This window comes from Misgurnus anguillicaudatus, chromosome 20 (assembly GCF_027580225.2).
Source record: "Misgurnus anguillicaudatus chromosome 20, ASM2758022v2, whole genome shotgun sequence".
Classification (NCBI taxonomy): domain Eukaryota; kingdom Metazoa; phylum Chordata; class Actinopteri; order Cypriniformes; family Cobitidae; genus Misgurnus; species Misgurnus anguillicaudatus.
This window is the reverse complement of record NC_073356.2, coordinates 30,320,178-30,343,466: the sequence shown is the minus strand read 5'-3', so window position 1 is coordinate 30,343,466 and position 23,289 is coordinate 30,320,178. Positions and strand designations below refer to the sequence as shown.

The following is a 23,289-nucleotide window of genomic DNA, read 5'->3' as shown; positions in this document are numbered from 1 at the left end:
TGTGTGTCTTAAGGGAACATCCCTCAATATGCTAAATATATTTGTATTCAAGTAACATTAATAAAGTCATATCTTTGATGTACTCTTCATACCGAAGTACTTCAAAAAGACTACTAAATAATTCACCTGTGCATTCTGGGACAATGATACTTTCACTGAAGTAGTTCCCTTTAAATATCTGATCCAGATGAAAACAAAAGTCTTCTGAACACAAAGCACAGGAGAATGAAATAAACCACTTTCCAGTTTAAAGATGCCCGGTCAAGACCTAGTCAATGGTTCGATCTTAAGATATAATCTTTTTCATCACTTCTTATAAAGGCAGAAAAATTGTTTCTCCTGCTTTGATGTAAGTGGTGTTTAAAAAAATTGCAACAATGGTCGGCCATGAATTGTTTTGTGCTTGGTAAGATATTCTTTTGTAAGGAGTCTTTTTAAACATCTTGTTATGCAGTCACTAAGGTATTCTGGGGTGGTTGCGTACTGACTTGGGTCAAAACACTCTTAACTGTCTATGATTTTCTCAAGATCTCCCGCCTTCAGTAAGTCCATGGATGTTTGAAATGCCTTCATTTAAAAACATCTCGCATTTACATATATTAAAGGTCCCGTTTTTTCTGTGTTTTTCAAGCTTTGATTGTGTTTACAGTGCGCAATATAACATGTGTTCATGTTTCACGTGTAAAAAACGTGGTATTTTTCACACAATTTACTTCTCTCTATAGTGCTGTTTTTACTGTCCAAAAAATGGGCTGATGTCTTCCTCCTTTAGAAATACGTAACAAGTTCTGATTGTTTAGTTTGTTTAGTGTGTTGTGATTCGATAGCAGCTTAGCTTGCCGTTAGCTTAGCTGGCGACTGACGTATTCCTGTGGGCGGAGTTTAGTCAAAAAACTGTTCTAGTGATATAGAAGTAGAGGGTTGTAGTTCAAACCTGCTGTTCGCTGTAGGCTTTGAAAGGCGAATTCTGTTAAAGAAAATATATCGCCTGGCATTGAAACTTTGAGCTTTATCATTTCATAGGTATTATTTATGCAATTATAGCAACATTACACACTAACTAGGGTTTAAAAAACGAGATCAGAAAGAACATGACCTTTAACATACTGTATATCAGTGCCGTTGTTTTGTCTCAAGATACACATCAGTAATGTTTTTGTAAAGTATGTTTACTTAAATGTCCTAATTTAACTAAAGCCTAATGGATTAATCTAAACCCTGTCCGTAAAACGATATGTTTTTATGACAGGCAAAAATCGTAAGTATTCAAATGGCAGCACAACTTTCCTTCTCTTTAGCAAGAAACACTTATTACGGTAAAGAGCAGTTCACATCATAACGATAACTATATTATCGTCCATAGATATGTACACTAGATGTCGCCTTGGCTACGGCAGTTCATTGGACCGAATGCGTCAAACAGAGCCGCCATCTTGAAACAGGGGAATCCCGCATCAGCGTGATTGTATGCAATGGTGTAACCGAAATAAAATCACCATAAATCGTCATGAATGCGATTTTCTTGGTTTTCTTTTGGTTCGTATCAACAGTCAGACATGTATTTAGCATTTAGTACAGGAAAAAATAAAAGTTTTGATTTTATGAAGATCTACTTTTTCTAACTGTAATGCATAGTGCTGGTGGCCCTGACATCCATGCGCAGCACAAAAGTCCGGCATCGTTCATGAATTTGATGTACCGGTGGAGATAGCAGCTTTACCTACTTCCTATGACAAGACCCCTGTTCTAAGATGGCGGCGGTTTTGACGCATGCTCAGAGCCCCAAGGCGACATCTAGTGTATATATCTATGATTATCGTCCACATCACTGGACGATAACGATTAATTTATGCTTAGTCGCTCACGCGTGCGGTACTTGCGCAATTCACTTGCCTTTAGTAGCATTAGCTAATATGACATATTTCTTGTAATAAAAACTTTTGCAATTGTTTACATGATGGTTTATCATTCATCAAGTGGAGAAACAAATCGCCCCAAAAGTGATCCCAAACGATACTGTTCGATGTATCTTTATCGTTATAGTTGTTCTGTGAACTTCGCTATTCTCTTTTTAATATGATTTTTAAAACTATATTTGTTATAGTTATCGTTATAATGTGAACGGCCCTAAACACTACAGTAAGGCCTTTGTCTTTGTTATCCAAACAACCTCTAGCAAAAACACTACAAAAACTTCCTTTAGTATCTATCTTGACATTTAACAAAAGCTTATCCAAAACTGTTTACAGTAAACAAACAGCACAATCTTGATGTATTGAAACCTAATCTAAATTTAAATCAGTGCAAGGTTTAGTCTAAGTGTCAGTCTAAGTGTTTCAAATCTCTCCTGGATTTTTGCTGCCTTTCTTTTCAATGTCGGCGGCTTTTACTCCAGGGAAGCAGGTGAGTAATCCTTTAAGCTAATCAATAACAACGGCTAGTGGGCTAGCAAAACCACAGCACATTCCCACTAAACGGATTCTTCGGTTGAAAGGCGTCAGATGAGCCGTAAAGCCAGCGAAAAATACTGAATGAGATGATGCAGAGAGTAACAGAAGCAGACCATGCATGCTAAAAACCTGTTACGGGTCCTTATTGACCATCTTTTGATCGTGTAGATATGAGCATGGTATTGCATATGCATGAATTGTCTATCATGAATTTATTCGTACAATTATACATTTGCAGCGGCTGTTATTCAAAGCACCTTAGTGTATTTTTAAAGGTACATAATGTCGTTGTGTGTTCCCCAAAATCAATTCTGGACATATTTTTGGGAGTCTCATCCAGATTACCTCATACACCCACAACAAATTTTGAAACCACTGACACCCTGTTTTTGTCTTTCCTAAATCAAATTTATTAGTGTATGGTCATCCCATAAAAACAACATAAATGAACATAAACAAGCAGCCCAGAGGTAGTAAAGCAGTCCTAATTTATAATCACATGGGGCTGAAAAGAGCATAATACCAAACACCATTTAACAAACTGCAAAGCTGCCAGTAACACTCGATATCTCACTTACAAATACATTCAATGCAAAAGAAAGCTAATTAGGACTTATTAGCAAATGCAAAGACTTCACTGCTCTCAACGTCTTTTTTAATAATGCTCACTGTTGACATTCACATGAAAGCATAGATGTTTTGAGGAGGGCAAGACTTCTCGATAAACACATATGGAAGTTTTTCTGGATGAAAAGCTTAATAACATAAATTTCAACCGATTCACATTATTTTCAATCTAAATGAAATGCAAAAATACTTTGTCCCCAGTTTGAGTTTCAATAGCCTTAGAATTATTAATTTTTGTCATTGGGAAATGTGAAAATTTATGCTTGTCGAGCATTGATTTAATTTTGGCTTTTTTTTTCAAAGCAGCATGCCAAAGCTCTCAATGCAGTGTTTATGAATGTCTATGATTCTTCTCCGTCCTCGTTCTGTGCATCAATTATTGCACTTTCATTTCATTTCTATGGAAGCCAAACACCACAACTCAAGGTGAATAATTGCAGAATAGGAGAAACGGTTAATATATTAAAGAGATCTAATTTGAGTTCTCATTCATCTGTTTTCAGTGGGATTGGTAAACGAATTAAATTGCAAAAGACATGGATCTTAAGCTTTAATGATGAATGTACAGGGATAAAGAGTGAAATGAAGCAAATTGATGTTCCAGATACACAACCACGTTCAGGCAGTGTATTTTTTGGACCTCTCAGGGATATGAGTCACTATCAGTCCTACATACTTTAATCTCTTGCTAACAGGAACTAGCAAAACATGAAGGAATCAATATTAGACTTAGTAATCAAGTTGCTTATTGCTGCCTCTGAATGAGCATGATCTACTTTACACAAAGCTTAATATAAGTTAAAAATTAAAACGGGTGAAGATGTCAAATTCATATTTGAAATTTAATTATTTAGACATAATGAAATGTTTAATTACACAGTTATTAAATGGTCAGTTCCAGTTCTTCATTCTGATTGGTGACCACGGCAACCAGTGATACTGTATGTAACTCCGCAGCACCTTTATTAAGGCCGTCCCAATTCGAAGGATGCTTAAAGGTGACATAGAATGATTGAACGTATTTATCCTTGTTCTGTGATGTGACATGTAGACAAAAAAATTTTGTTTGGGTCTGTAATGCCTTAGAAGCTTCCTAAAAACCTCTCTCAGATAGCTCTATTAGGGTGGGGGATTTTAAACAAGTGGTTTTGCACCTATTTGGCTCCCCCTACTGGATTAACTTGCAATCTCATTACTAATTGGCTGACTTTGCTGCCACTCAAAAAATGTAGCCAATTATTTTAAAGTGGAGTGGCAGTTAGATGCATGTGATGTCATAAGCATCAGTTTTTCAGATTGGGCTGTTTTCTGGCTGACATTTCTAAAAGAGGAATTTCTATGAGACTGAGATGTTTAGCATGTTTAGCACTTTTTGTATGTTTGTGAATGTGGGTAGACTACCATTATTCAACAAAGACTAGGTAAAAATGGTTTTTCATTCTCTGTCCCCTTTAAAATGCAGACTCAGAAGTATAGAACGAATGAACACTGAGGCTATCCCGAGATTCAATGCGCGCCTGAATATTAAAAAAAAACTTTGTTAAATAAAAGTGTGTATTTTGCAGAAAAATTATCCTTGATACTGTTTTAGTATTATAAAATATGTTTTGTATTAAGGAGCAACAATGTTCCGATTCATGTTTTTACATTTCCTTTGGTGTATAAGTGTGTATTACTACATGTTTAAGATATACAAAAGGTACAAACCCCAAAGTAAACGATGACGCAATTTTTCTTATGCTACGTACACACCAAAAGCGTAGCATCGCGTTACTCGCTCTAGATTACTCGCGGGATTTAATTTTGTCATGCTAATTTTTCGCTTGAGTTGAATATTTTTAACTTGCACGAGGGTGCGTTTGAGGCGAATAGTGCGTGTTTTTGTGGCAATCGCACCACCCAATTCACGTCATTCACATCGCCAGAGCACGTCTGATCGCGTCTTTGCATTGACTTTGTATGTAATCTCGCGCAAATCGTTGAACTCGCGTTTGGGGTGTATGCACCATTAGACTACAACAAACACACGGATTGTAGGCAACAGTTTACTGGTGATGTAGACAAGACCGACATTATCATAACTCCTCCCGCTTCGGACTCACAGACTGTAAGTTAACTCCTGTCAGCATTGCATTGTGTGCGAATCTTTCAAACATGGTAAGGAGCGTCACTTTCCAGCTGACGTCAGAGATATTCAGACCAATCACAACATACAGATTAGCTGGCCAATCAGTGACAGAGCTTTTCAAATCCGTGTTCAGAATAATGTTTTTTTTAACCATAAACCATGCAGACACGATGTTTTATACCAAATACACAAAATAAAGTTTTTTTAGCAATGAAATAGGTGCTCTTTAAAATTATTATACGTATTTTACTTTTAGTGATTTTTAAAGTCACCAGGCACCTTAGCTCCACTGACGTCCCTCCTCTTTGTCCATTTTCAGTTATCCACAAGTGATGGTGACGCGCTGCCAACATGGTGACGGCAGGCTCTGCCAACTATTGGCTTTAAAAAATGCTCTTCAAAAACATACGGTTGAAGTCACAGACATTTTGTCCATATTCTAAATATGTTACATCGAGACTTAACTGTATAAATTATTATGGACTAATGATGGCTGCATGGGTTATGGTTAATGAAATGTTAAACCTTTTAAAGCACCAGCATCTACAGTATGTGACTGACACAGATACAGTCACACAGTTTCAGTAAATAAAAATGAATATTTTGGCTTTGTAAACTGTGTCTGTGTCCCTGGCATCTGTCCAGATCACTGGATTACAAAAAGCAGTTTACACCCACAACAATCTGAATAAATATTTTCTGAAAATAAGATCTACTTTTGCAGCCTCCCTCATTTTCTCGCCTTCTCTCTGCCTGACTTGACTTCAAAAAGGCATTTGATTTCTGTCTGGAGTTGAGGGACTGCATGACTTAAATGCGAGAAGAGAGATATGCAGTCTTAAATTGTAATGAAATCAACTTCAAATACGAGCCGTCCGGGCAAGATCTGCTCTCGATAGTCAATGTGTGTTTGTTTGCGACTGCAGTGAGGGTTATTTAAAGACTCTTTCGCTTTCATGTTGAGGGTTGTTGAGTGCACAAATCTGTGTGCGCATTTAAGACGGACGAAAAGGGAATTCAAATGTATGCTTACATTTATAGACCTCGGCTGAAGGATCTATTATCTTTCGAGTAACAATGTCATTTCTCAGATGAATTTATAACATTCGTGGCTACATTTGCACATGCTAGAAATAAAACAATGTTTATGCTCATTAAAATGCATTTCTGCAATATTTTCCAAAAATAAATGTGATCTGCATTTGCATATTTTTGAGTTCGAGTGCCTCTCATGGGAAATAGCTGAAACATAATTCATGAAGGCCCTCTTTACTTTTGTGCCGTAAATGTCTCGGTTTCCAAGGTGCACATCTATGAATTGATGGCGGCCCTTGATCCATCATTTACAGTGAAATACACCAGCGGTATCTGATGTCCACACCTAGCACTCGGAGAACTCTTTAATACTTAAACGGCTTTAAAGAAACAGGCCCACATCTGAACGGTTGCACTTCTATTGACAAAATTCATACATGTATTCTCAAACTGTAGAACATTCCAAAAACATGTTTGTTTTATAGCATAATACTTGCTTTTAATGCCACTTGTGATTGCCAAGCACAATAATGTTTGCTTCATCTACACTGTAAACAATACTTTGCTGCCCTAAATTTCCTTGCTGAATCAACTCAGATCTACAAGTCATGTCAACACAGATGAGTTGTCACAACTTACAAAATATAGTTGAAAAAAGTCAACCCAATTTTATAAGCTATAACAACTCACCTGTAGTTATAACAACTCATCTCTTGTCAAGATAAATAATAGTAAGTTGAAATGATTTGTAAATCCGAGTTGATTCAACAAAAAATGTTATGGCAGCAAAGTATTTTTTACAGTGTATGATTGGTTTTACTATTTCATGCATCATATCTTATAAGCACACCATAAACCTTAAGCACAGCTTTAACACTGACCTGGGGGCAGGTAGGTGCAATAGCCACTGGAGTTCACCACCACATTAGATTTAAAGGTAGAATCAAACTTGTCATCTGCACTGCAAATAGATAGAGTGGATACATATAAATATATAATACATTTAAATAGATAGTAGTGATGAGATGTGAAAGAGGAGGGGAAAAGGTTGCAATCCAGAATTGAACTCGCAATAAGCAATCCAAGCAAGCAATTTTGCATTTAAAAGACGTCTGTCCAAACACATCCCAGACGTCTTGGCTAAAACAACAAATTTGGGTTGTCAGTGAAAAGTGACTAGACATCTAACAATAGACTCTAAAAATGGCTGGGTTATTTTTGACCCATGTTGGGTAAATATTGGACAGAACACATCACTGTGTTACAATTGTTTAACCCAACTGCTGGGTTATTATAACCCATGGTTGCATAAAAACAACCCAACATTGGGTAATTTCTAACCCAGCATGTGTTTTGTTCAAAATATACCCAACATGGGTCAAAAATAATCCAGCTATTTTTAGAGTGTAGCCGAAAATAAATGTAATTAAATAATTAATGAAACCAAACACAACGTAATAACTCTTTCCCCGCCATTGACGAGTTATCTTGTCAATTAAATAAACATTTGCATAAAAACCGTGTTCATGATGAGGTTTTATGTTAATCTGTTATACCGCAATTATCACAATTTATAAAATAAATGAAGCAAAAAAATTATTTACCAATTTTAAACTCTGTGTATGTTTTGATAATTGTTCTGAATCTGATCTCTAACAAAATTCCTTCACAAATATGCAATTATTTTAACTTTTTGCTATTTTTTTTAAGAAAAATTCCCATATAAGAGTTTATAAACAGAGAAAAAAATATAGATAAAATACTTTTCCCCATTTGTTTGTTTATTATTTGTTTGAAAGTAGAGTGTCTGTTCTTTCATTTTATATATTTATATGTTTATATATTTTTAGAAGAAAATTTTCCTTAGTGAAACTTTTGTGAAAATCACAAAAAAAATGCTGGTGGGCAACTTTTTAAAAAATGGCTGGCGGGGAATGAGTTAAAGGAAAATGCGATATGCGATAGCATGGTAAATAATGCGATATTCGATGTGCAATAAGTTTTTTCTTATCCTAAAACTGATTTAAATTGTATTAAAATATATATTTTTTAATTTTACTGTTGCATAAAACAAATCAGACATTGTTAAAATGTAAACAAATAAACAAAAATAAATAAAATAAATACATGCGTTTCAGGTTTTATATTATCCGCATCGACCTAAAACTTTTACCGTGTGTAACTTTTAGAAGTATTAAAATGAAATCGCTAATTTATTGCAAAACATTGCGGTGTACACATTTGCGATTTTCTGGTATTTTAGGTACCAAACGCCGTATAATAACTGTTCATGAAATATCAAACATCTTTACATTTTTTTTTTTTTTTGCAAAAACGACATGGAATCAAATTCAAGTTATTTTGGATAGAAGTGGGTTACTCATAGCCGGACTATATCGTGTCTATTGTTAACCTAGACAATAAAATGATGGCTATCGCTTGCTGGGATGTTAACCACTAGCCCACAGCTCCAACAATAGAAATTCAAATACAGATGAGATTCAAGTCTTTGATTTTCTCTGTGAAGCGGAAGCTAAATATGCAATGAGGTTCTTTCCAGTCATAAAGTTATAACTCAATGTGAATGAATCATGTCCCTTTCGAAAAGTAGCTTAAGGCCATGATTATATTTAATGTATAACAATGCAGCAAGCTCCCATGTGAATCACAAATGAAAAAAGAGAGTCTATGAAGAAGGTTGTTAATAGGCTGTTTGGACACCAGCTATTCTACTGAACGATCTGCTTTTGCCCAAGGACCAAATTTTCAGTTCATTGATCTGTAGTTGCTCTTCTGTTTAGGCCTGCAGGTTGAATTATTGTTCTGATACTGCAGTCCTCAATCACACACACACAAAAAACAATGTCTGCTCGTTGCAATTCACCAGAATTCTTTACCACTTCGTTCAAGCACACGAGGGGACTATTCTTAATCTTGCCGTTTATCATCTAACAGGGGGCTACGAACTGTAATGCAGGATTTGAGATTCAAACCTACAAGCATTTATTTAGTATACATTTTTATCGAAAACAATTGACAAATGCTATGCTATTTTTTCTCAATATGCAAATGCATGTGTATGTATAAGGGAGGATTGAATAGCTCACCTGTTGTAGAGCAGAATATCAGGGGTCCATATTTGCTCTGTGGTGAAGCGAAGGTTTTTGACTCCTGGATACTCGGACTGGTTCCACTGTAGATAGTGATCATACCAATGCTGTTGAACATACAGAAAAGACATGTTTAGGTTTCAAAACACAATCAAATATGATGACATCATTTTTAATGCCAGATTCAATAGCAGTGTTTAAACCTGAGAATCATCACCATATGCTTTAAAAACAATGTGATTACAGATTAGGGCTGCTCGATTATGGTCGAAATCATAGTCATGATTATTTTGATCAAAATCATAACCATTGTTAGTTCACACGATTACTCAGTGACTTTGAAAACATGAATTTATTTAACCTTTTTATTAAGTAAGTTTTGCAATAGACTACGCGAGTTAAAGCAGTTGTGCCTTAAAAACACATCGGTCCAGATATTTTAATCACACAATAATTGTTTTAAAGGGACATTTTAAAAAGATGTCAAATAAATCTTTGGTGTCCCCAGACCACATATGTGAAGTTTTAGCTCAAAATACCATACAGATAATTTATTTTAACATGTTAATATTGCAACTTGGTAGGTGTGAGCAAAAATGTGCCGTTTTGGGGGTGTCCTTTTAAAAGCAATATTTGTAACCAAACTTTTTTGGTATTTTTCTTCCCTACTACGGAGGTCAATGGTGCTTCTGTTTATTGCTTGATAAAAATATTTTCCTTTGTGTTCACCCTAACAAAGAAATGTGTAGATGTAAATATAAACATTTTCTGGGTTCATTTAACCCAACATTTGTCCCTTGTTGACCCAACACTGGGTTGAAAATAACCCAGCATTTTAAGAGTGTAGTACGGTCTGTCTGTCTAAATGTTAAAAAAAGAAAGTTTACTGAGGTTTAGCTCACCATGTTAAGCCAGATATTGGAGGTCAATATCTGATTCTTCTCATCCTGTCAAAGCAAGAGAGGTTTAAATGAGATGTGAAATCTGGCATTAGCTGGTTAATGTACACATTACATGTCAGATAATGCAAGTTATCACCAGTGTCGAGTTATCACCAGTCCCTAGTTTCTCAAAAAATTTAAAGTGCCCATATTATGAAAGACTCACTTTTTCTGGGTTTTTGGGTGTTAATTTGTGTCTCTGATGCTTCCACACGCATACAAACTTGGAAAAAAATCCATCCATGCTGTTTTGAGTGAGATACAGGTTTCTGAATGTCCTCTGCCTTGAGTCTCAGATTGCACGAGTTCAAACTCAGCTCCGAAGTGACGTAACTAGTCGTTTCATCACATTCTATTTGAATTTTCCCACCCACCACCCCACTCGCAGGTCTCCACCCACCAGGTAGCTAGAGAGCACAGAGCAGTCACTTCGCTGATGTCCTCTATGCTGTTGTTATCACGGCTCACGGAAATAACAGCGCTATTTGGATATTATGGATTATACTCCCGCCTCCCGCTAGCTTCTAGCAATTAGCACGCGGTCCACAAGCAGTATATATCCCCCGCCGAGTCTTAATTTCTGTAATTTGCGAAAATAATGCGTTTGAAAATGTTTTATAACGGGAATATGTTAGCATTGTCCAGGGAAAACGAGTGTATTGTTGAGACTGCTACATCACAATTGACTCTGGAATCATTGTGTGTCATGAGTGTCTTCTCCTGGAGTGTACTTATTAGTGATACTTTTCTGCTTGATTTGTCTGTTGGCAACATGAACCGTTAATAATAATATATAAAATAATAACACAGTATGGCCTGTACTGCTCACAAAATCACCGTGCATGCGCACATGACGTTAGTAGTGGGGCGTGATCAAAGGAGCAGCAGCTCATAAATATGTAATGACTAGCTCAAAACAGCACAATCTGAACTGCCCTGAAACAGAGGCTACTAGAGATGGGTAACAATCTTTTCCTACAAGCTATTTCGAGCAAACAACTTTTGAAACATGCTTTATGGAACTCATAAACCTATTTAACTTGTGGAAAAGCAGTCATAAGATGGGCACTTTAATATATTACTCATTACTAGTTATTCCTTTCAAAAGTACTATTATTACTTTACTTATTACTCCCAATCAACAGTAATTAGTTACACTACTAGTTACAGTACTTTCCATTACACCCCAAAAAAATCGGTTATTGGCATTGGCCTAATTTCTGCAGTCTCTGAATCCATGACAATTACAAATAAATTACTGGCTCAAACTATTTTTCAGTCCCTCCAGAAAAACGCGGAGTTTTTTTGTGGTTGTTGCGGGCAAAATTCCTCGATTTTGCAGCACGTTTTCTTAAATGCGATGGATTATGAGGGATATTTATGCGATGGAATTGCGGGAATTTGCGACAATTGTGGAACTTGCAAAACTGCGGAAACTTGCAAAAGCTGCAATGATGTTCACGTCACATAATCACTTCACTTCATAACGTTCCAATGGCAATAGAGGACACGGCTGCGCTTTTGGGAAGTAAATGCAACATTTTTCAACTTTCTGCTAATATATATGTGACTTTTTTGCTACGAAAATGCGGAGATTATGAAATCATGGAAGCCCCGCATATTTTGTGCGCGGAAATATGTAATTAATGGGGCGAAAGTGCGTCGTATTTGAAAAAAATGCAGCCCCGCATAAATATGCGGACTTTGGCTGATTATACAATATATCGCGCGATCGCACAATCGCGTTTTTCTGGAGGGACTGGTTTTTAAACAACTTTATTGTAATTTAATAAACCAGTAACATATATACTAAAATCAGCAACAGGGCTCAAGCTGGTGGAACCAACCAAACATGTTGGCAGAACGAAAAAGAGCTAGCTTCCTGCGTTGGTGACGTTGTGACAAAGTAACTAGTAACTAGAATTTTTTTGTAATATTAATTTTTTTAGGAATTAGTTACAATACTAGTTACCAAGAAAAGTAATATTATTACTAATATTTAGTTGCTGCCCAACAACACTGGTTATGATTAATGGTATTCTGACCCATTAAAATTCTGTTGCTCTTAAATGATTAAACAGGGGCTCGTTTATGTTTGAGTTAAAGGGACACTCCACTCTTTTTGAAAATATGCTAATTTTCCAGCTCCCATAGAGTTAAACATTTGATTCTTACCGTTTTGAAATCCATTCAGCTGATCTTCGGATCTGGCCCTGGCACTTTTTTTGCCTAGAAAATTGCAGCTTTTAATTTCATGTCGGTCTTAGTACACGATGTAACTACAGAAGAGTCAAGTTTTAAATAGGAAAAATATTGAAACTCTTTGGTCGTTTTTGAGCGCAATGCTAATGCTCTCTAATGGTCTAATCAGATTCAATGGATTATGCTAAGCTATGCTAAAAGTGCTAGCGCCAGACCCGGAGATCAGCCGAATGGACTCCAAAACTGCAAAAATCAAATGTTTAACTCTAGAGGAGCTGGAAAATGAGCACATTTTCAAAAAAAAGTGGAGTGTCCCTTTAAGTTTCTGATATTTCTAGTCCCTTTTTTGAGAGATTTAAGGGATAGTTCACCCAAAAATGCTAATTCTGTCATTATTTACTCAAGTTGTTACAAACCTATAAAAATTTCTTTGTTCTGCTGAACAAAAAATATTTATAATAAAGCAGAAGACATGAGCACCATTGACTTCCATTAGAAATAGAAAATACTATAGAAATCAAAGGTGCTCAAAAACGGTTTGGTGACAAAAATTACACGTTTGTAACAACTTACGGGTGACTAAATGATGACAGTATTTTCATTTTTGTGTGAACTATCCATTTAAATAGACACTACATATGGGACATTAGTTGATATACAGTATACCCATAAAACATGGTATTAAACAATTGTTTGAACTTTAAATGTTTTGATTTAAGCAGCATATTCTCTCTGACCCCTTTTTAATCTCTTTGCTATATTTAGTCATTTAGCCGACCCTGTTATCCATGAACGACTTGCAAATGTGAGCGCATTTAACATTTAGTCCAATTGCTGTCTCGGAGAAGAAACAACTGATTAGTAATTGAGTATTAAAGACATCTGATTTCTCATTTTGGCTTTGTAATCAAACAGATTGACTTACCACATCCATTATCTGGACCAAGCTCATCGAGAGAAAAACAGTAAGGGGTTGAGAATCATTGGCGACCGGCCTCTCCATGCGGTTATAGTCCTTCAGGAGGTTTTTTAAGAGGGTCCTCTGGTGCGGTCCTTGTAGTGACACTGAAATAAAACATGGATCTACCACACCACTCTGAATAATAACTTTAAATCCAGACTAAAGGGTTACATACAAAGAGACACATCAGAGAGAAACAATAATAGCTGAACATATGCAGACAAAGAGAGAGAGATGGATGGATGGATTTTTTAAGTGATATCAAATGCATAAAGGACTAAAGTATAAAACCATTCAATTATTTCTACCCAAAAGCCACATAAACGACGTGTTGAAGCAGCGTGAACCGTGTGTCCGCATCTGTTTTTGTGGCACAGTCAAGGTGCAGCTAAATGGAAGAACATTAATTCAGCTCGCGCTGAGCTGACAGTTATAAGACTGAATTTATTATATCCTCTATGAAACAGTGTTAGCCTCAAGACATATAACTGGTGTAAAATCTTGTTTCTTATTCGGGCTACCAAACAGCAGGCATTTGTAAAGCTGATGTTGGGTTCACAGCATACAGGTAAGATTGAACTACAAATTCCCTCAGGCATTCTGACCCGAATACGACCATGATTGGATATGAAAGGAAAATAAGGATAGCTTGTGTTGTTGTTACAGAGCTCGTACAAACACTTCGGGGCAACTCTTTCATGTACAAGAAACATGAAATATTGTTTCTCCGTAATATTCCCGGTAGGTCCGGGCTAATGTAACCTTACAGATGATTTAACTGTAATGACCGAGCTTTAGATGAAAATCAGACCAGAAGTTTGATTTTGTTGAGATGTCAATCATGTTCTGATGAAGGTTAGACTGAGATCTCTTAAACCCCTTAACTTAAATGATTCATTTTTATTTCAGCAACATATTTATGATTGAAACAGTGTTGACAGTCATGTATGTTTGAGAGTGAGAGAGATTCTCTGTGTATTCTCTGCCAGTTTTGTTACAGGTGTCAACACTGTTACTATACTCTGGTAACAGAGCATGACCAAGTTGTCTGAGTGTCCAAAAACCCTTTGAAATAAGTAATCCAGACAAGTCTGACCAGTCTCGGAGAAAAGCTAAACCAATTCTGCAAAGCAATTTCGGCTGGGTTGTGTTAATTACTACAGCATAAATTCACTCTTGGGTTTCTTAATGAAGTTAAGTAGATGAATTAACAAGATATAAATCAAAATACAGCTTGGTTAGAATGGCTGCTGCATATAACAGTGTGGTTGGGTCATTCTTCAATTGGGGTGGCAAATGATGCTTGTTTGTTTTCTTTTAATAAAATGTATTGTTATGCATTTAAAATTATAGTTTAATATGCTACTTCCATTAAAATTGAAGCTTAATAACATGTTTAATTTTAAAGGATTAGTCAATTTTCTTAAAAAAATTCCAGATAATATACTCACCACCATGTCATCCAAAATGTTGATGTCTTTCTTTGTTCAGTCGAGAAGAAATTATGTTTTTTGAGGAAAACATTCCAGGATTTTTTTCATTTTGATGGACCCCAGAACTTGACAGTTCAAAATTGCAGTTTCAAAGGAATCTAAACGATTTCAAACGAGGCATAAGGGTCTTATCTAGCGAAACGATTATCACCTTTGGTAAGAAAAATAAAAAATGTGCACTTTTATACCACAACTTCTCGTCTTCCTCTGGTCGGTGTGACACGCCAGCGCGACCTCATGTACTACGTCATCACGTCAAGAGATCACGGATGACGTATCGAAACTACGCCCCAGTGTTTAAAAGTGTGGAGAAAAGAGGACCGTTCTGACGTTGTTGTATGTTGAATGATACTAATTAATGTCTTTGTGTCAGATTACTGATTAAAATGGTCCGCAAATGTGCGTTTCATATATGTAACACGTGACCTTTCCACAGCATTACGCAATTACGTGAGGTCGCACTGGCGCTTCACAGGACCGGAGGAAGAAGAGAAGGTGTGGTTTAAAAGTTCCTTTCGTTGTGGCTTTTACGGCTTCTATTAATGTAAAGCTGCTTTGAAACAATTAACCATTGTGAAAAGCGCTATATAAATAAAATTGAATTGAATTGAATTGGTTTAAAAGTTTATTTTTCTTGCGAAACATTACAATCGTTTCGCAAGATAAGACCCTTATGCCTCATTTGAGATCTTTTAGATTCCTTTGAAACTGCAATTTTAAACTGCATTAAAATTGTTAAAGGAATAGTCTACTCATTTTCAATATTAAAATATGTAATTACCTTAACTAAGAATTGTTGATACATCCCTCTATCATCTGTGTGCGTGCACGTAAGCGCTGGAGCGCGCTGCGACGCTTCGATAGCATTTAGCTTAGCCCCATTCATTCAATGGTACCATTTAGAGATAAAGTTAGAAGTGACCAAACACATCAACGTTTTTCCTATTTAAGACGAGTAGTTATACGAGCAAGTTTGGTGGTACAAAATAAAACGTAGCGCTTTTCTAAGCGGATTTAAAAGAGGAACTATATTTTATGGCGTAATAGCACTTTTGGGAGTACTTCGACTCGCCTGAAAAGTCCGCTCCCCTTCTCCCTCTCATAATGGGAGAGGGAGGGTGTTACTGCGCCGAGTTGAAGTACTCCCAAAAGTGCTATAACGCCATAAAATATAGTTCCTCTTTTAAATCCGCTTAGAAAAGCGCTACGTTTTATTTTGTACCACCAAACTTGCTCGTATAACTACTCGTCTTAAATAGGAAAAACGTTGATGTGTTTGGTCACTTCTAACTTTATCTCTAAATGGTACCATTGAATGAATGGGGCTAAGCTAAATGCAATCGAAGCATCGCAGCGCGCTCAGAGTCCAGCGCTTACGTGCACGCAAACAGATGATAGAGGGATGTATCAACAATTCTTAGTTAAGGTAATAACATATTTTAATATTGAAAATGAGTAGACTATTCCTTTAAGTTTTGGGGTCCATTAAAATAAGAAAAATCCTGGAATGTTTTCCTCAAAAAACATAATTTCTTTTCGACTGAACAAGGAAAGACATCAACATTTTTTAGACATCAAAAGTTTAATAAACAATGGTGAAACATCTATTTATGTCTGTGGTGTTACCAATATTTGAAGTAATTAAGACAGTAACACTACAGACATATAAGCCTAAATCCATTATTTTCTAAAATAGAAATCATGATAATTTCAAGATTAGGGGACATTTAAGAAAAATTAAAAATTTTGATTGAAATATGTAAAATCTGCAAGTTATAAACATAACACTAATAAAGTGTGACACGTGAAATTGTCAGAAATTTAGTTAACTTTATGAAAATTAATAAGAAAGAATGCACTCACCATGCACCCCCTGCATGATCAACAGCACTTGCAATGACCATTGTTGTAACACCACAGACATGAATTTGGGGTACACTACTTTTTTTGGCCAGTTTTTGTGTTTATTTAACAGTGAGTTAAGGTGAGGTATATGCATATTTTGTTACAAATGCAATCTCTCAATCTTAATTAAATATGTATTTTAAAACAAAAAATGTCATTGTTAATAGTGCACGAATTGTGTGTATCCTACAGAATACAAACATGGAGACATTTTATAATTTATTGGTATTTAAAGTTTATTTTAACCGTGGTTTCACGAGTTTTGCATTATCATGTAATAGATAGGGAATGAGAGAAAGCATATTTGGCGTGTTGTCCGAGGAAAGGGCAACGAACTCCGAATTTTAGTCCGAACCCAGAGTACCCCCCTCCCCTCTTTAACTGGGATAAATGAAACGAAGAGAGTGAGGTGATGGGGTGGAGGAGGGATGCTGCAGAAAATCTGTCACAGGACAGAGGTGAGGACTACTATTTATAGGCACCTCTTCATCCTGATTGGTTGGATCACATGACCATGCTCCTCCCGAAATTAGTTAAATAAACTTTATAAAGTATAGGGACACCGCTTGGCACCCCAATTGAAGAATGACTCGTTTACTGACATGTCTGCATCTATATTTGAAGCGTAGGTTCTGCATTCATGTTTCATATTTAATGACTTCTTTAAGATATATAAATGAAGCTGAGAAATAATTAATATTCAGGGTTAATTATATTTATTCATTCAAATGTGCCCTCACCGACATTTACGTTAAACCCATGACCTTGATTTACACACTTTCCCTGTCTTCTTAATGTTTTTCTTATTTTATGTGAAATATGTAATTACAATGTTTAGTTTTTTCATCAAAACCTATAAAAACCCAAAAAGGTTTTATAAAATTTTTGTTTTAAATCAATTAAATGTAACACTTTTTTTAATCACTTGGTTCTTACAGGCACAAACAGAACGTATGATTTACATTGATTTCAATGATGTCGTACATTTTAAATTTTAAGTGAAGCAGTAAAAACTTACATTAACTAAATGAAAGCTATTTTAAACAATAGGGGGTGGTTTCCGGAAAAGGGTATAGAATAATCCAGGACTCGTTTGTTATTTTAGGACATTTTTTTACAAACAAACCTTACAAAAACATAACTGTATTTTGAGACAAAACAATGGCACTGATATATGTTAAAATATAAGTATAGTTTTTACATTAAGGCAGCTCAAACATGCATTTTTAGAATAAGCCCTGTACTGGAAACTACCCCTGGATGTTTTAAAACTGAGCTTATACTAAAAACAGACTTAAGTGTGATTATGCAAATTTTTGAAGTGCTCAGATGCAAAAGCAACTAAACATGCTTGTTAAAAATGAGATAATTATACTGACCAAATGCTCTTGGCATGTATATGTACATCAAATACGTTTACTTTAAATCCGCTTAATCCTGGTCATTCAGAAATATGTCATAATTTTTTAGCAAAGTCCTCTAAGTGCACGGACGAAGAATTGGATCAACGACAGGCTCGTACCTCAAGGTGCATGATTTTTTTAGCCTTTTACCTTTATTCAAAAAGGACAGTGAATAGCGACTGTAGTGATGTTTTTAGAAGTGGAGATTTTTTGATGTACTTAGAGGGTTTTGCAGCGAGAGACAGTCAATTTTATTAAATACCAATGAAATGACTAAAGTGACATTTGTGAAAATAAGGCATTTCAATTACTGACCATTTCATTTACATTAAAGTGAAATGATTGAACCTAAACATGATAAAAATGCTCATTTACAAGAAAACACGTCAGATGCACTTAGAGGGTTTTGCATCTGAGCTCTTAATTTCTTAAAATACTTTAACTTCTGCACACTTGAAAACATCCAAATAAAAAGCATTATAAAGAGAACCGTCATGTAAATGAAAAGAACCCATAAGACTCAGTGTGTAAAAGTTCTCTCTATGATATGATAGACAGACAAAGAAAGAATGGAAAATGAAAGAGAGTCAATCTATTAAAAAAACACTCCCTGCATCTATACTCCAATGCAGCAACATGTTCATAAAAACACCGGAGAACTGTGTATCCATAAGCCACATGCAGTCTGTATACTCATGGATTTAGAGGAATGAGAGAGAGAAGGGATGGGGGAGCAGTTTATGATTGCAGCTTCTAATTCTTTACTGCAAAGCAATTTGATCTCTTTCTAGTTTATGTTCCTTCTGATCTTTCCTGACTGCTATAAGTTGTAAGAAAACCCCTTTAAAACATCTGGAAGCACAAGGTTGCCCACACGCAAAAAGACGCAGAGACAGATTACTCTCCAAAATATCTTATAATTTTGTTAGAAACAAAAATGTATCCTGAGGAACCTACCTTGGATCAGAGAAGAGATCCCAAACAGAGTAAAAGCCAAAGAGTGCCACATTCCAAAAGATCGGAAGAAAAGCAGTGTCGAAAAAACGGAATATGCTTAGATGTGAAGAAGAAGAATATATCCTGAAGGAGAGCAGGAGAGGACGGCAAACCAAGAGCTTCTTGATGCAAGCAGTGGACAGAATAAATGTGGATGAGAGAGAGAGAGAGAGACTGTTAGCCAGTGCTGTCAGCAAATCGCAGCAAGTGAGAGCTGAGAAAACAGGACCTGACTGCTTTGAGACGTACAAGTCAGATCTCTCTCTCTTCTCCCCACCCCCCAAATCTCGGAGATTCCCAGAGAAGGACGGATAGATAAATGGGCAGGCAGATTGAAAATACAAAGGGGGATGATCAAGGACAAAACTAGGGTCTTCATATACCTAAAAAAAAACTCATTTGCTTTATCTTCTTTTCTTGCAAGTCTCTTTTTATGTTTCACTCTCTGTGTGTGTGTCCTATTTTCTTTCTCTGTTAATTTTGTATTAATGGAATGGTAATGAGAGTCAGAACAGCACTATCATGTCTGAAATTTATGGGGAACAAACAAGGCTGTAATGTGTAACTGCATCAGAAAGCCACTGAAGAAGCCTCTGTATGGTCAGCAATCATTTCAGCATTTACTTGACTTTATTATGCATTTTACCAATAAGCTCATATTTTATTATTGGCGTCGTTCCAATCCATGATTGTTAAAGAAAAAATTATTACATTACTTGCGTTCTTCCAAACACTAAGATGGCAGCTGTCCCTGCTATAGTCATCATTCACTTTTATTTTAGGGTAATCTGTGGCTTTAATGTTTCCCTCAGCCAAAAAATTCCTATTAAAGTAACCACAGGTATCTTGTTAAGCCAGTTGCCAAACAGAAATAACACATTTGAATTATCACGAATGACGTTTAATAGGTACATTTAGACATTAAAGGTGAGACCAACTCAAATCTCAGATAGGAAACTGTAAACAATACTACCATTACAGTAACCACCTGCTGCAATGGATGCTGAAATTTTGCTAATTTAATTTTTTAAGTTAAACTATAGCATAAAAATATATGTTGATTTGACAAAGATGCTGCATTTGGTTTTTTTTAGATTCATTATTCTTTATAATTATGTTTGCACTTGTATATTTGATAAAAGAAATTGAGACCCTTGTGTAGACCATTTTGATCCCATGAACATATTTCCCATCAATAACCCAGCTAGGAACCCAATGAGGTGATTCTCGCGAAATTAGACTTATGAGGTGTCATGAAACATTTTGATAAAAAAGTAAATGCAAAGTAAGAGTATCAAAATAAGAAGCGTACAGTTATAAACGTACTATTTTGCACATGATTTCAAATGACATCATATAAACCAATTTTGTTGTTTTTTCCATATTTAAGGGGAACATTTTCATTACCGCAACGTGTCCATGACTGGATTTGGGTTCTTTGACATGGAAATATTTATGATTAAAAAATCTAAAAAGCTTCAGTGCATGTTATATTATAAACATTTACAGTAAAGAAACATGTGTTTGGTGATCATTCGTAAATGTAGAGACAATAATAAGGAATATAAATGTGTTCAAGAAAAATGTTCTCATCCTCCGCAACAAATTTCAATCATTGTTAAGCCCTCAATGAACCAACATTTAAAAAAACTGTTGGAAGGGACATAATTGACTGTGACACTCAAGATAAAAGATAAAATTTTGTTTGTCATAGTACCTAGACAACTTTTAGTTCTCATTACCAAAACATGAGTTTGTAAATGCATATATTTAATGTAATATCATGTTGCGGTAATGATCATTTTTTATAATGATCTAAAAAATGTAAATAATTCTATAGGAAATATTTTTAAATCCTCTGGGTTGGGTCAAAATGGGTCAAGCCCAACCAAATAAAATAACCTAGCCCAAGCAGTTTTAAAGGTGTAATGCAATTTGCTTTTCATTTGCTAAGATTGCCAAATATCTGATCGGTACAGTCAGGCACATGCAGGCATGCCGGTGTGTGTGTGTTAACAGGATAAGGATTATTATAGTGGAGTGTTTTAATTGTGAAAGTGCTGTGATATGCATGTGACCCACTGTAATGTGCTTAGTTAAACTCCTCCTCTCGCTCATCCTGACGAAGTGCTGAGACAGGGACCGGGGAATGGGAAAACAGAGCACCACAGCGACCTATAATAGATTACCCTATTAGTTCAGATGGCCTTCGGTAGCCTCTTTACACCGGGGGGAGACGAGGTGTGTGGAGCTCAGAGTCAGGCATCCGGAGAGACTTAACACCCCGCTGCTTTCTGAGACGTACAGTAGCACGACTGTGGTCTAACATATAGATGTGTCACCGTAAACAAGCGTGTCATATATCAACTGGAGGACAGCACCATTTACAATGATGGTGCCCAGATGTTTGATGAATTTAACTGGGCGATTACTGTAAAAGACACAGGGTTACTTAAAGGGGCCATGTCACAAGACTTTTTTAAGATGTCAAATAAATCTTTGGTGTCCCCAGAGCACATATGTGAAGTTTTAGCTCAAAATACCATATAAATAATTTATTATAACATGTTAAAATTGCCACTTTGTAGGTGTGTGCAAAAATGTGCCGTTTTGGGTGTGTCCTTTAAAATGCAAATGAGCTGATGAAATTCAAACACTGATCACAATGATGGTGGTTTGTTGCAATTAAAACTCAATTGTGCTTTTCTCTGCACTAAATGGGAGTGATGTGGTTGTATAGTGCAGATTAAGGGGCGGTATTATTATAGTAGGAGCTCCTTATGACATCATAAGAAGAGCCAAATTTCAACGACCTATTTTTTCATGTGCTTGTAGAGAATGGTTTACCAAAACTAAGTTACTGGGTTGATCTTTTTCACATTTTCTAGGTTGATAGAAGCACTGGGGACCCAATCATAGCACTTAAACATGGAAAAAGTCAGATTTTCATACCATGGCCCCTTTAAATGAGCTATTTGAGGTGTGTGCAACCGTTTTCCTTTATAATAGATGGAAACTATGAAAAGAAACAGCTAACATGAACTATGAAATAGTCAAGAACATCTCAGTGTAACCCAAATGCAAAACAACACATTTAACACAATAATTAAGGAAAATTATTTCCAAGACAGAACAATTAAAAGCGATGTGCCTCTTATTTTATAGTATCACGTGCATATTCTTTTTCTCTTAACCTTTTATTTAATAAATCTTTTTTTTCTAATCTAATAAGTAATTGCCTAAACTGCGGGAAGAAGTTGTACCAAAGATTTCACTACATGTCATACAATCTATAAGATCAATTAAACTTAAATGCTCCAGTAAATGTTTGCTTATACTGCACAGTATATTGCTTACATAACTTTTCATCAAGTCAAGTACTGTTTTAATGTTCTGCAATAATGAAATCACAATGCAATGACAATGCATGCAGTGAAACAAAACCGGGCCTGGTCTGTCACAAGTATGACACCATGTGGTCAGTTCTGGAACTACGTGACCACTGAATGGTGGAGTATAAACAGGGCTTTCTGACCAGACCATTAAAGAAAAACACTATGGGGTAAATCTGCATTCTGACAATTTTATACAAACAAGTACAAAATAACTTCTAAAAGAATGAGCTGCATACCATATAACTACGCCAAAGGTTTGTAAATACACGACTGAATGCATGTTTCTCATGATCATGAATACCTGTTCAATCCAAAGGTTTATGTGAATGCCAAACTATAAGTGATTCCTGTAGCTCAGCATTACATTAGCATTAGCTGGGTTCAATCCCAAGGAACAAGCATACTAATAAAATATTCGCATGCCTTATAAATTATAATTAGATGTTTAGATTACAGCATTTCCCAATAAGTTATTTTAAATTATAAGATTTTGCCTAATGAGAGAAACTTTAATTGTATTCACCAGATCTAGATTTAAGTCAAGTTAAATTGATAAAACTGTATTGACTTCAGCGTAATATCCACTAAATATCTACAGAAATTTACAAAGTTTAATAAATTAAGTAATGACCTTAAACTAGAT

The 23,289-nt window shown here is 35.7% G+C and overlaps 1 protein-coding gene across 1 annotated transcript in view; it reads right to left on the bottom strand.

The window, feature by feature from the left end:
• Positions 1 to 19,568, bottom strand: part of chrna11 (cholinergic receptor, nicotinic, alpha 11) — a 36,419-nt gene extending 16,851 nt beyond the window's left edge. The window contains exons 1-5 of the mRNA XM_055220362.2: positions 19,213 to 19,568; positions 13,419 to 13,558; positions 10,253 to 10,297; positions 9,348 to 9,457; positions 7,122 to 7,201 (exon numbers count right to left, since the gene is read on the bottom strand). Of these exons, the coding sequence (XP_055076337.2) occupies positions 7,122 to 7,201; positions 9,348 to 9,457; positions 10,253 to 10,297; positions 13,419 to 13,558; positions 19,213 to 19,264 (427 nt within the window). The 5' untranslated portion in view covers positions 19,265 to 19,568. The remainder of the gene's footprint in view (positions 1 to 7,121; positions 7,202 to 9,347; positions 9,458 to 10,252; positions 10,298 to 13,418; positions 13,559 to 19,212) is intronic.
• Positions 19,569 to 23,289: the final 3,721 nt, after the last annotated feature.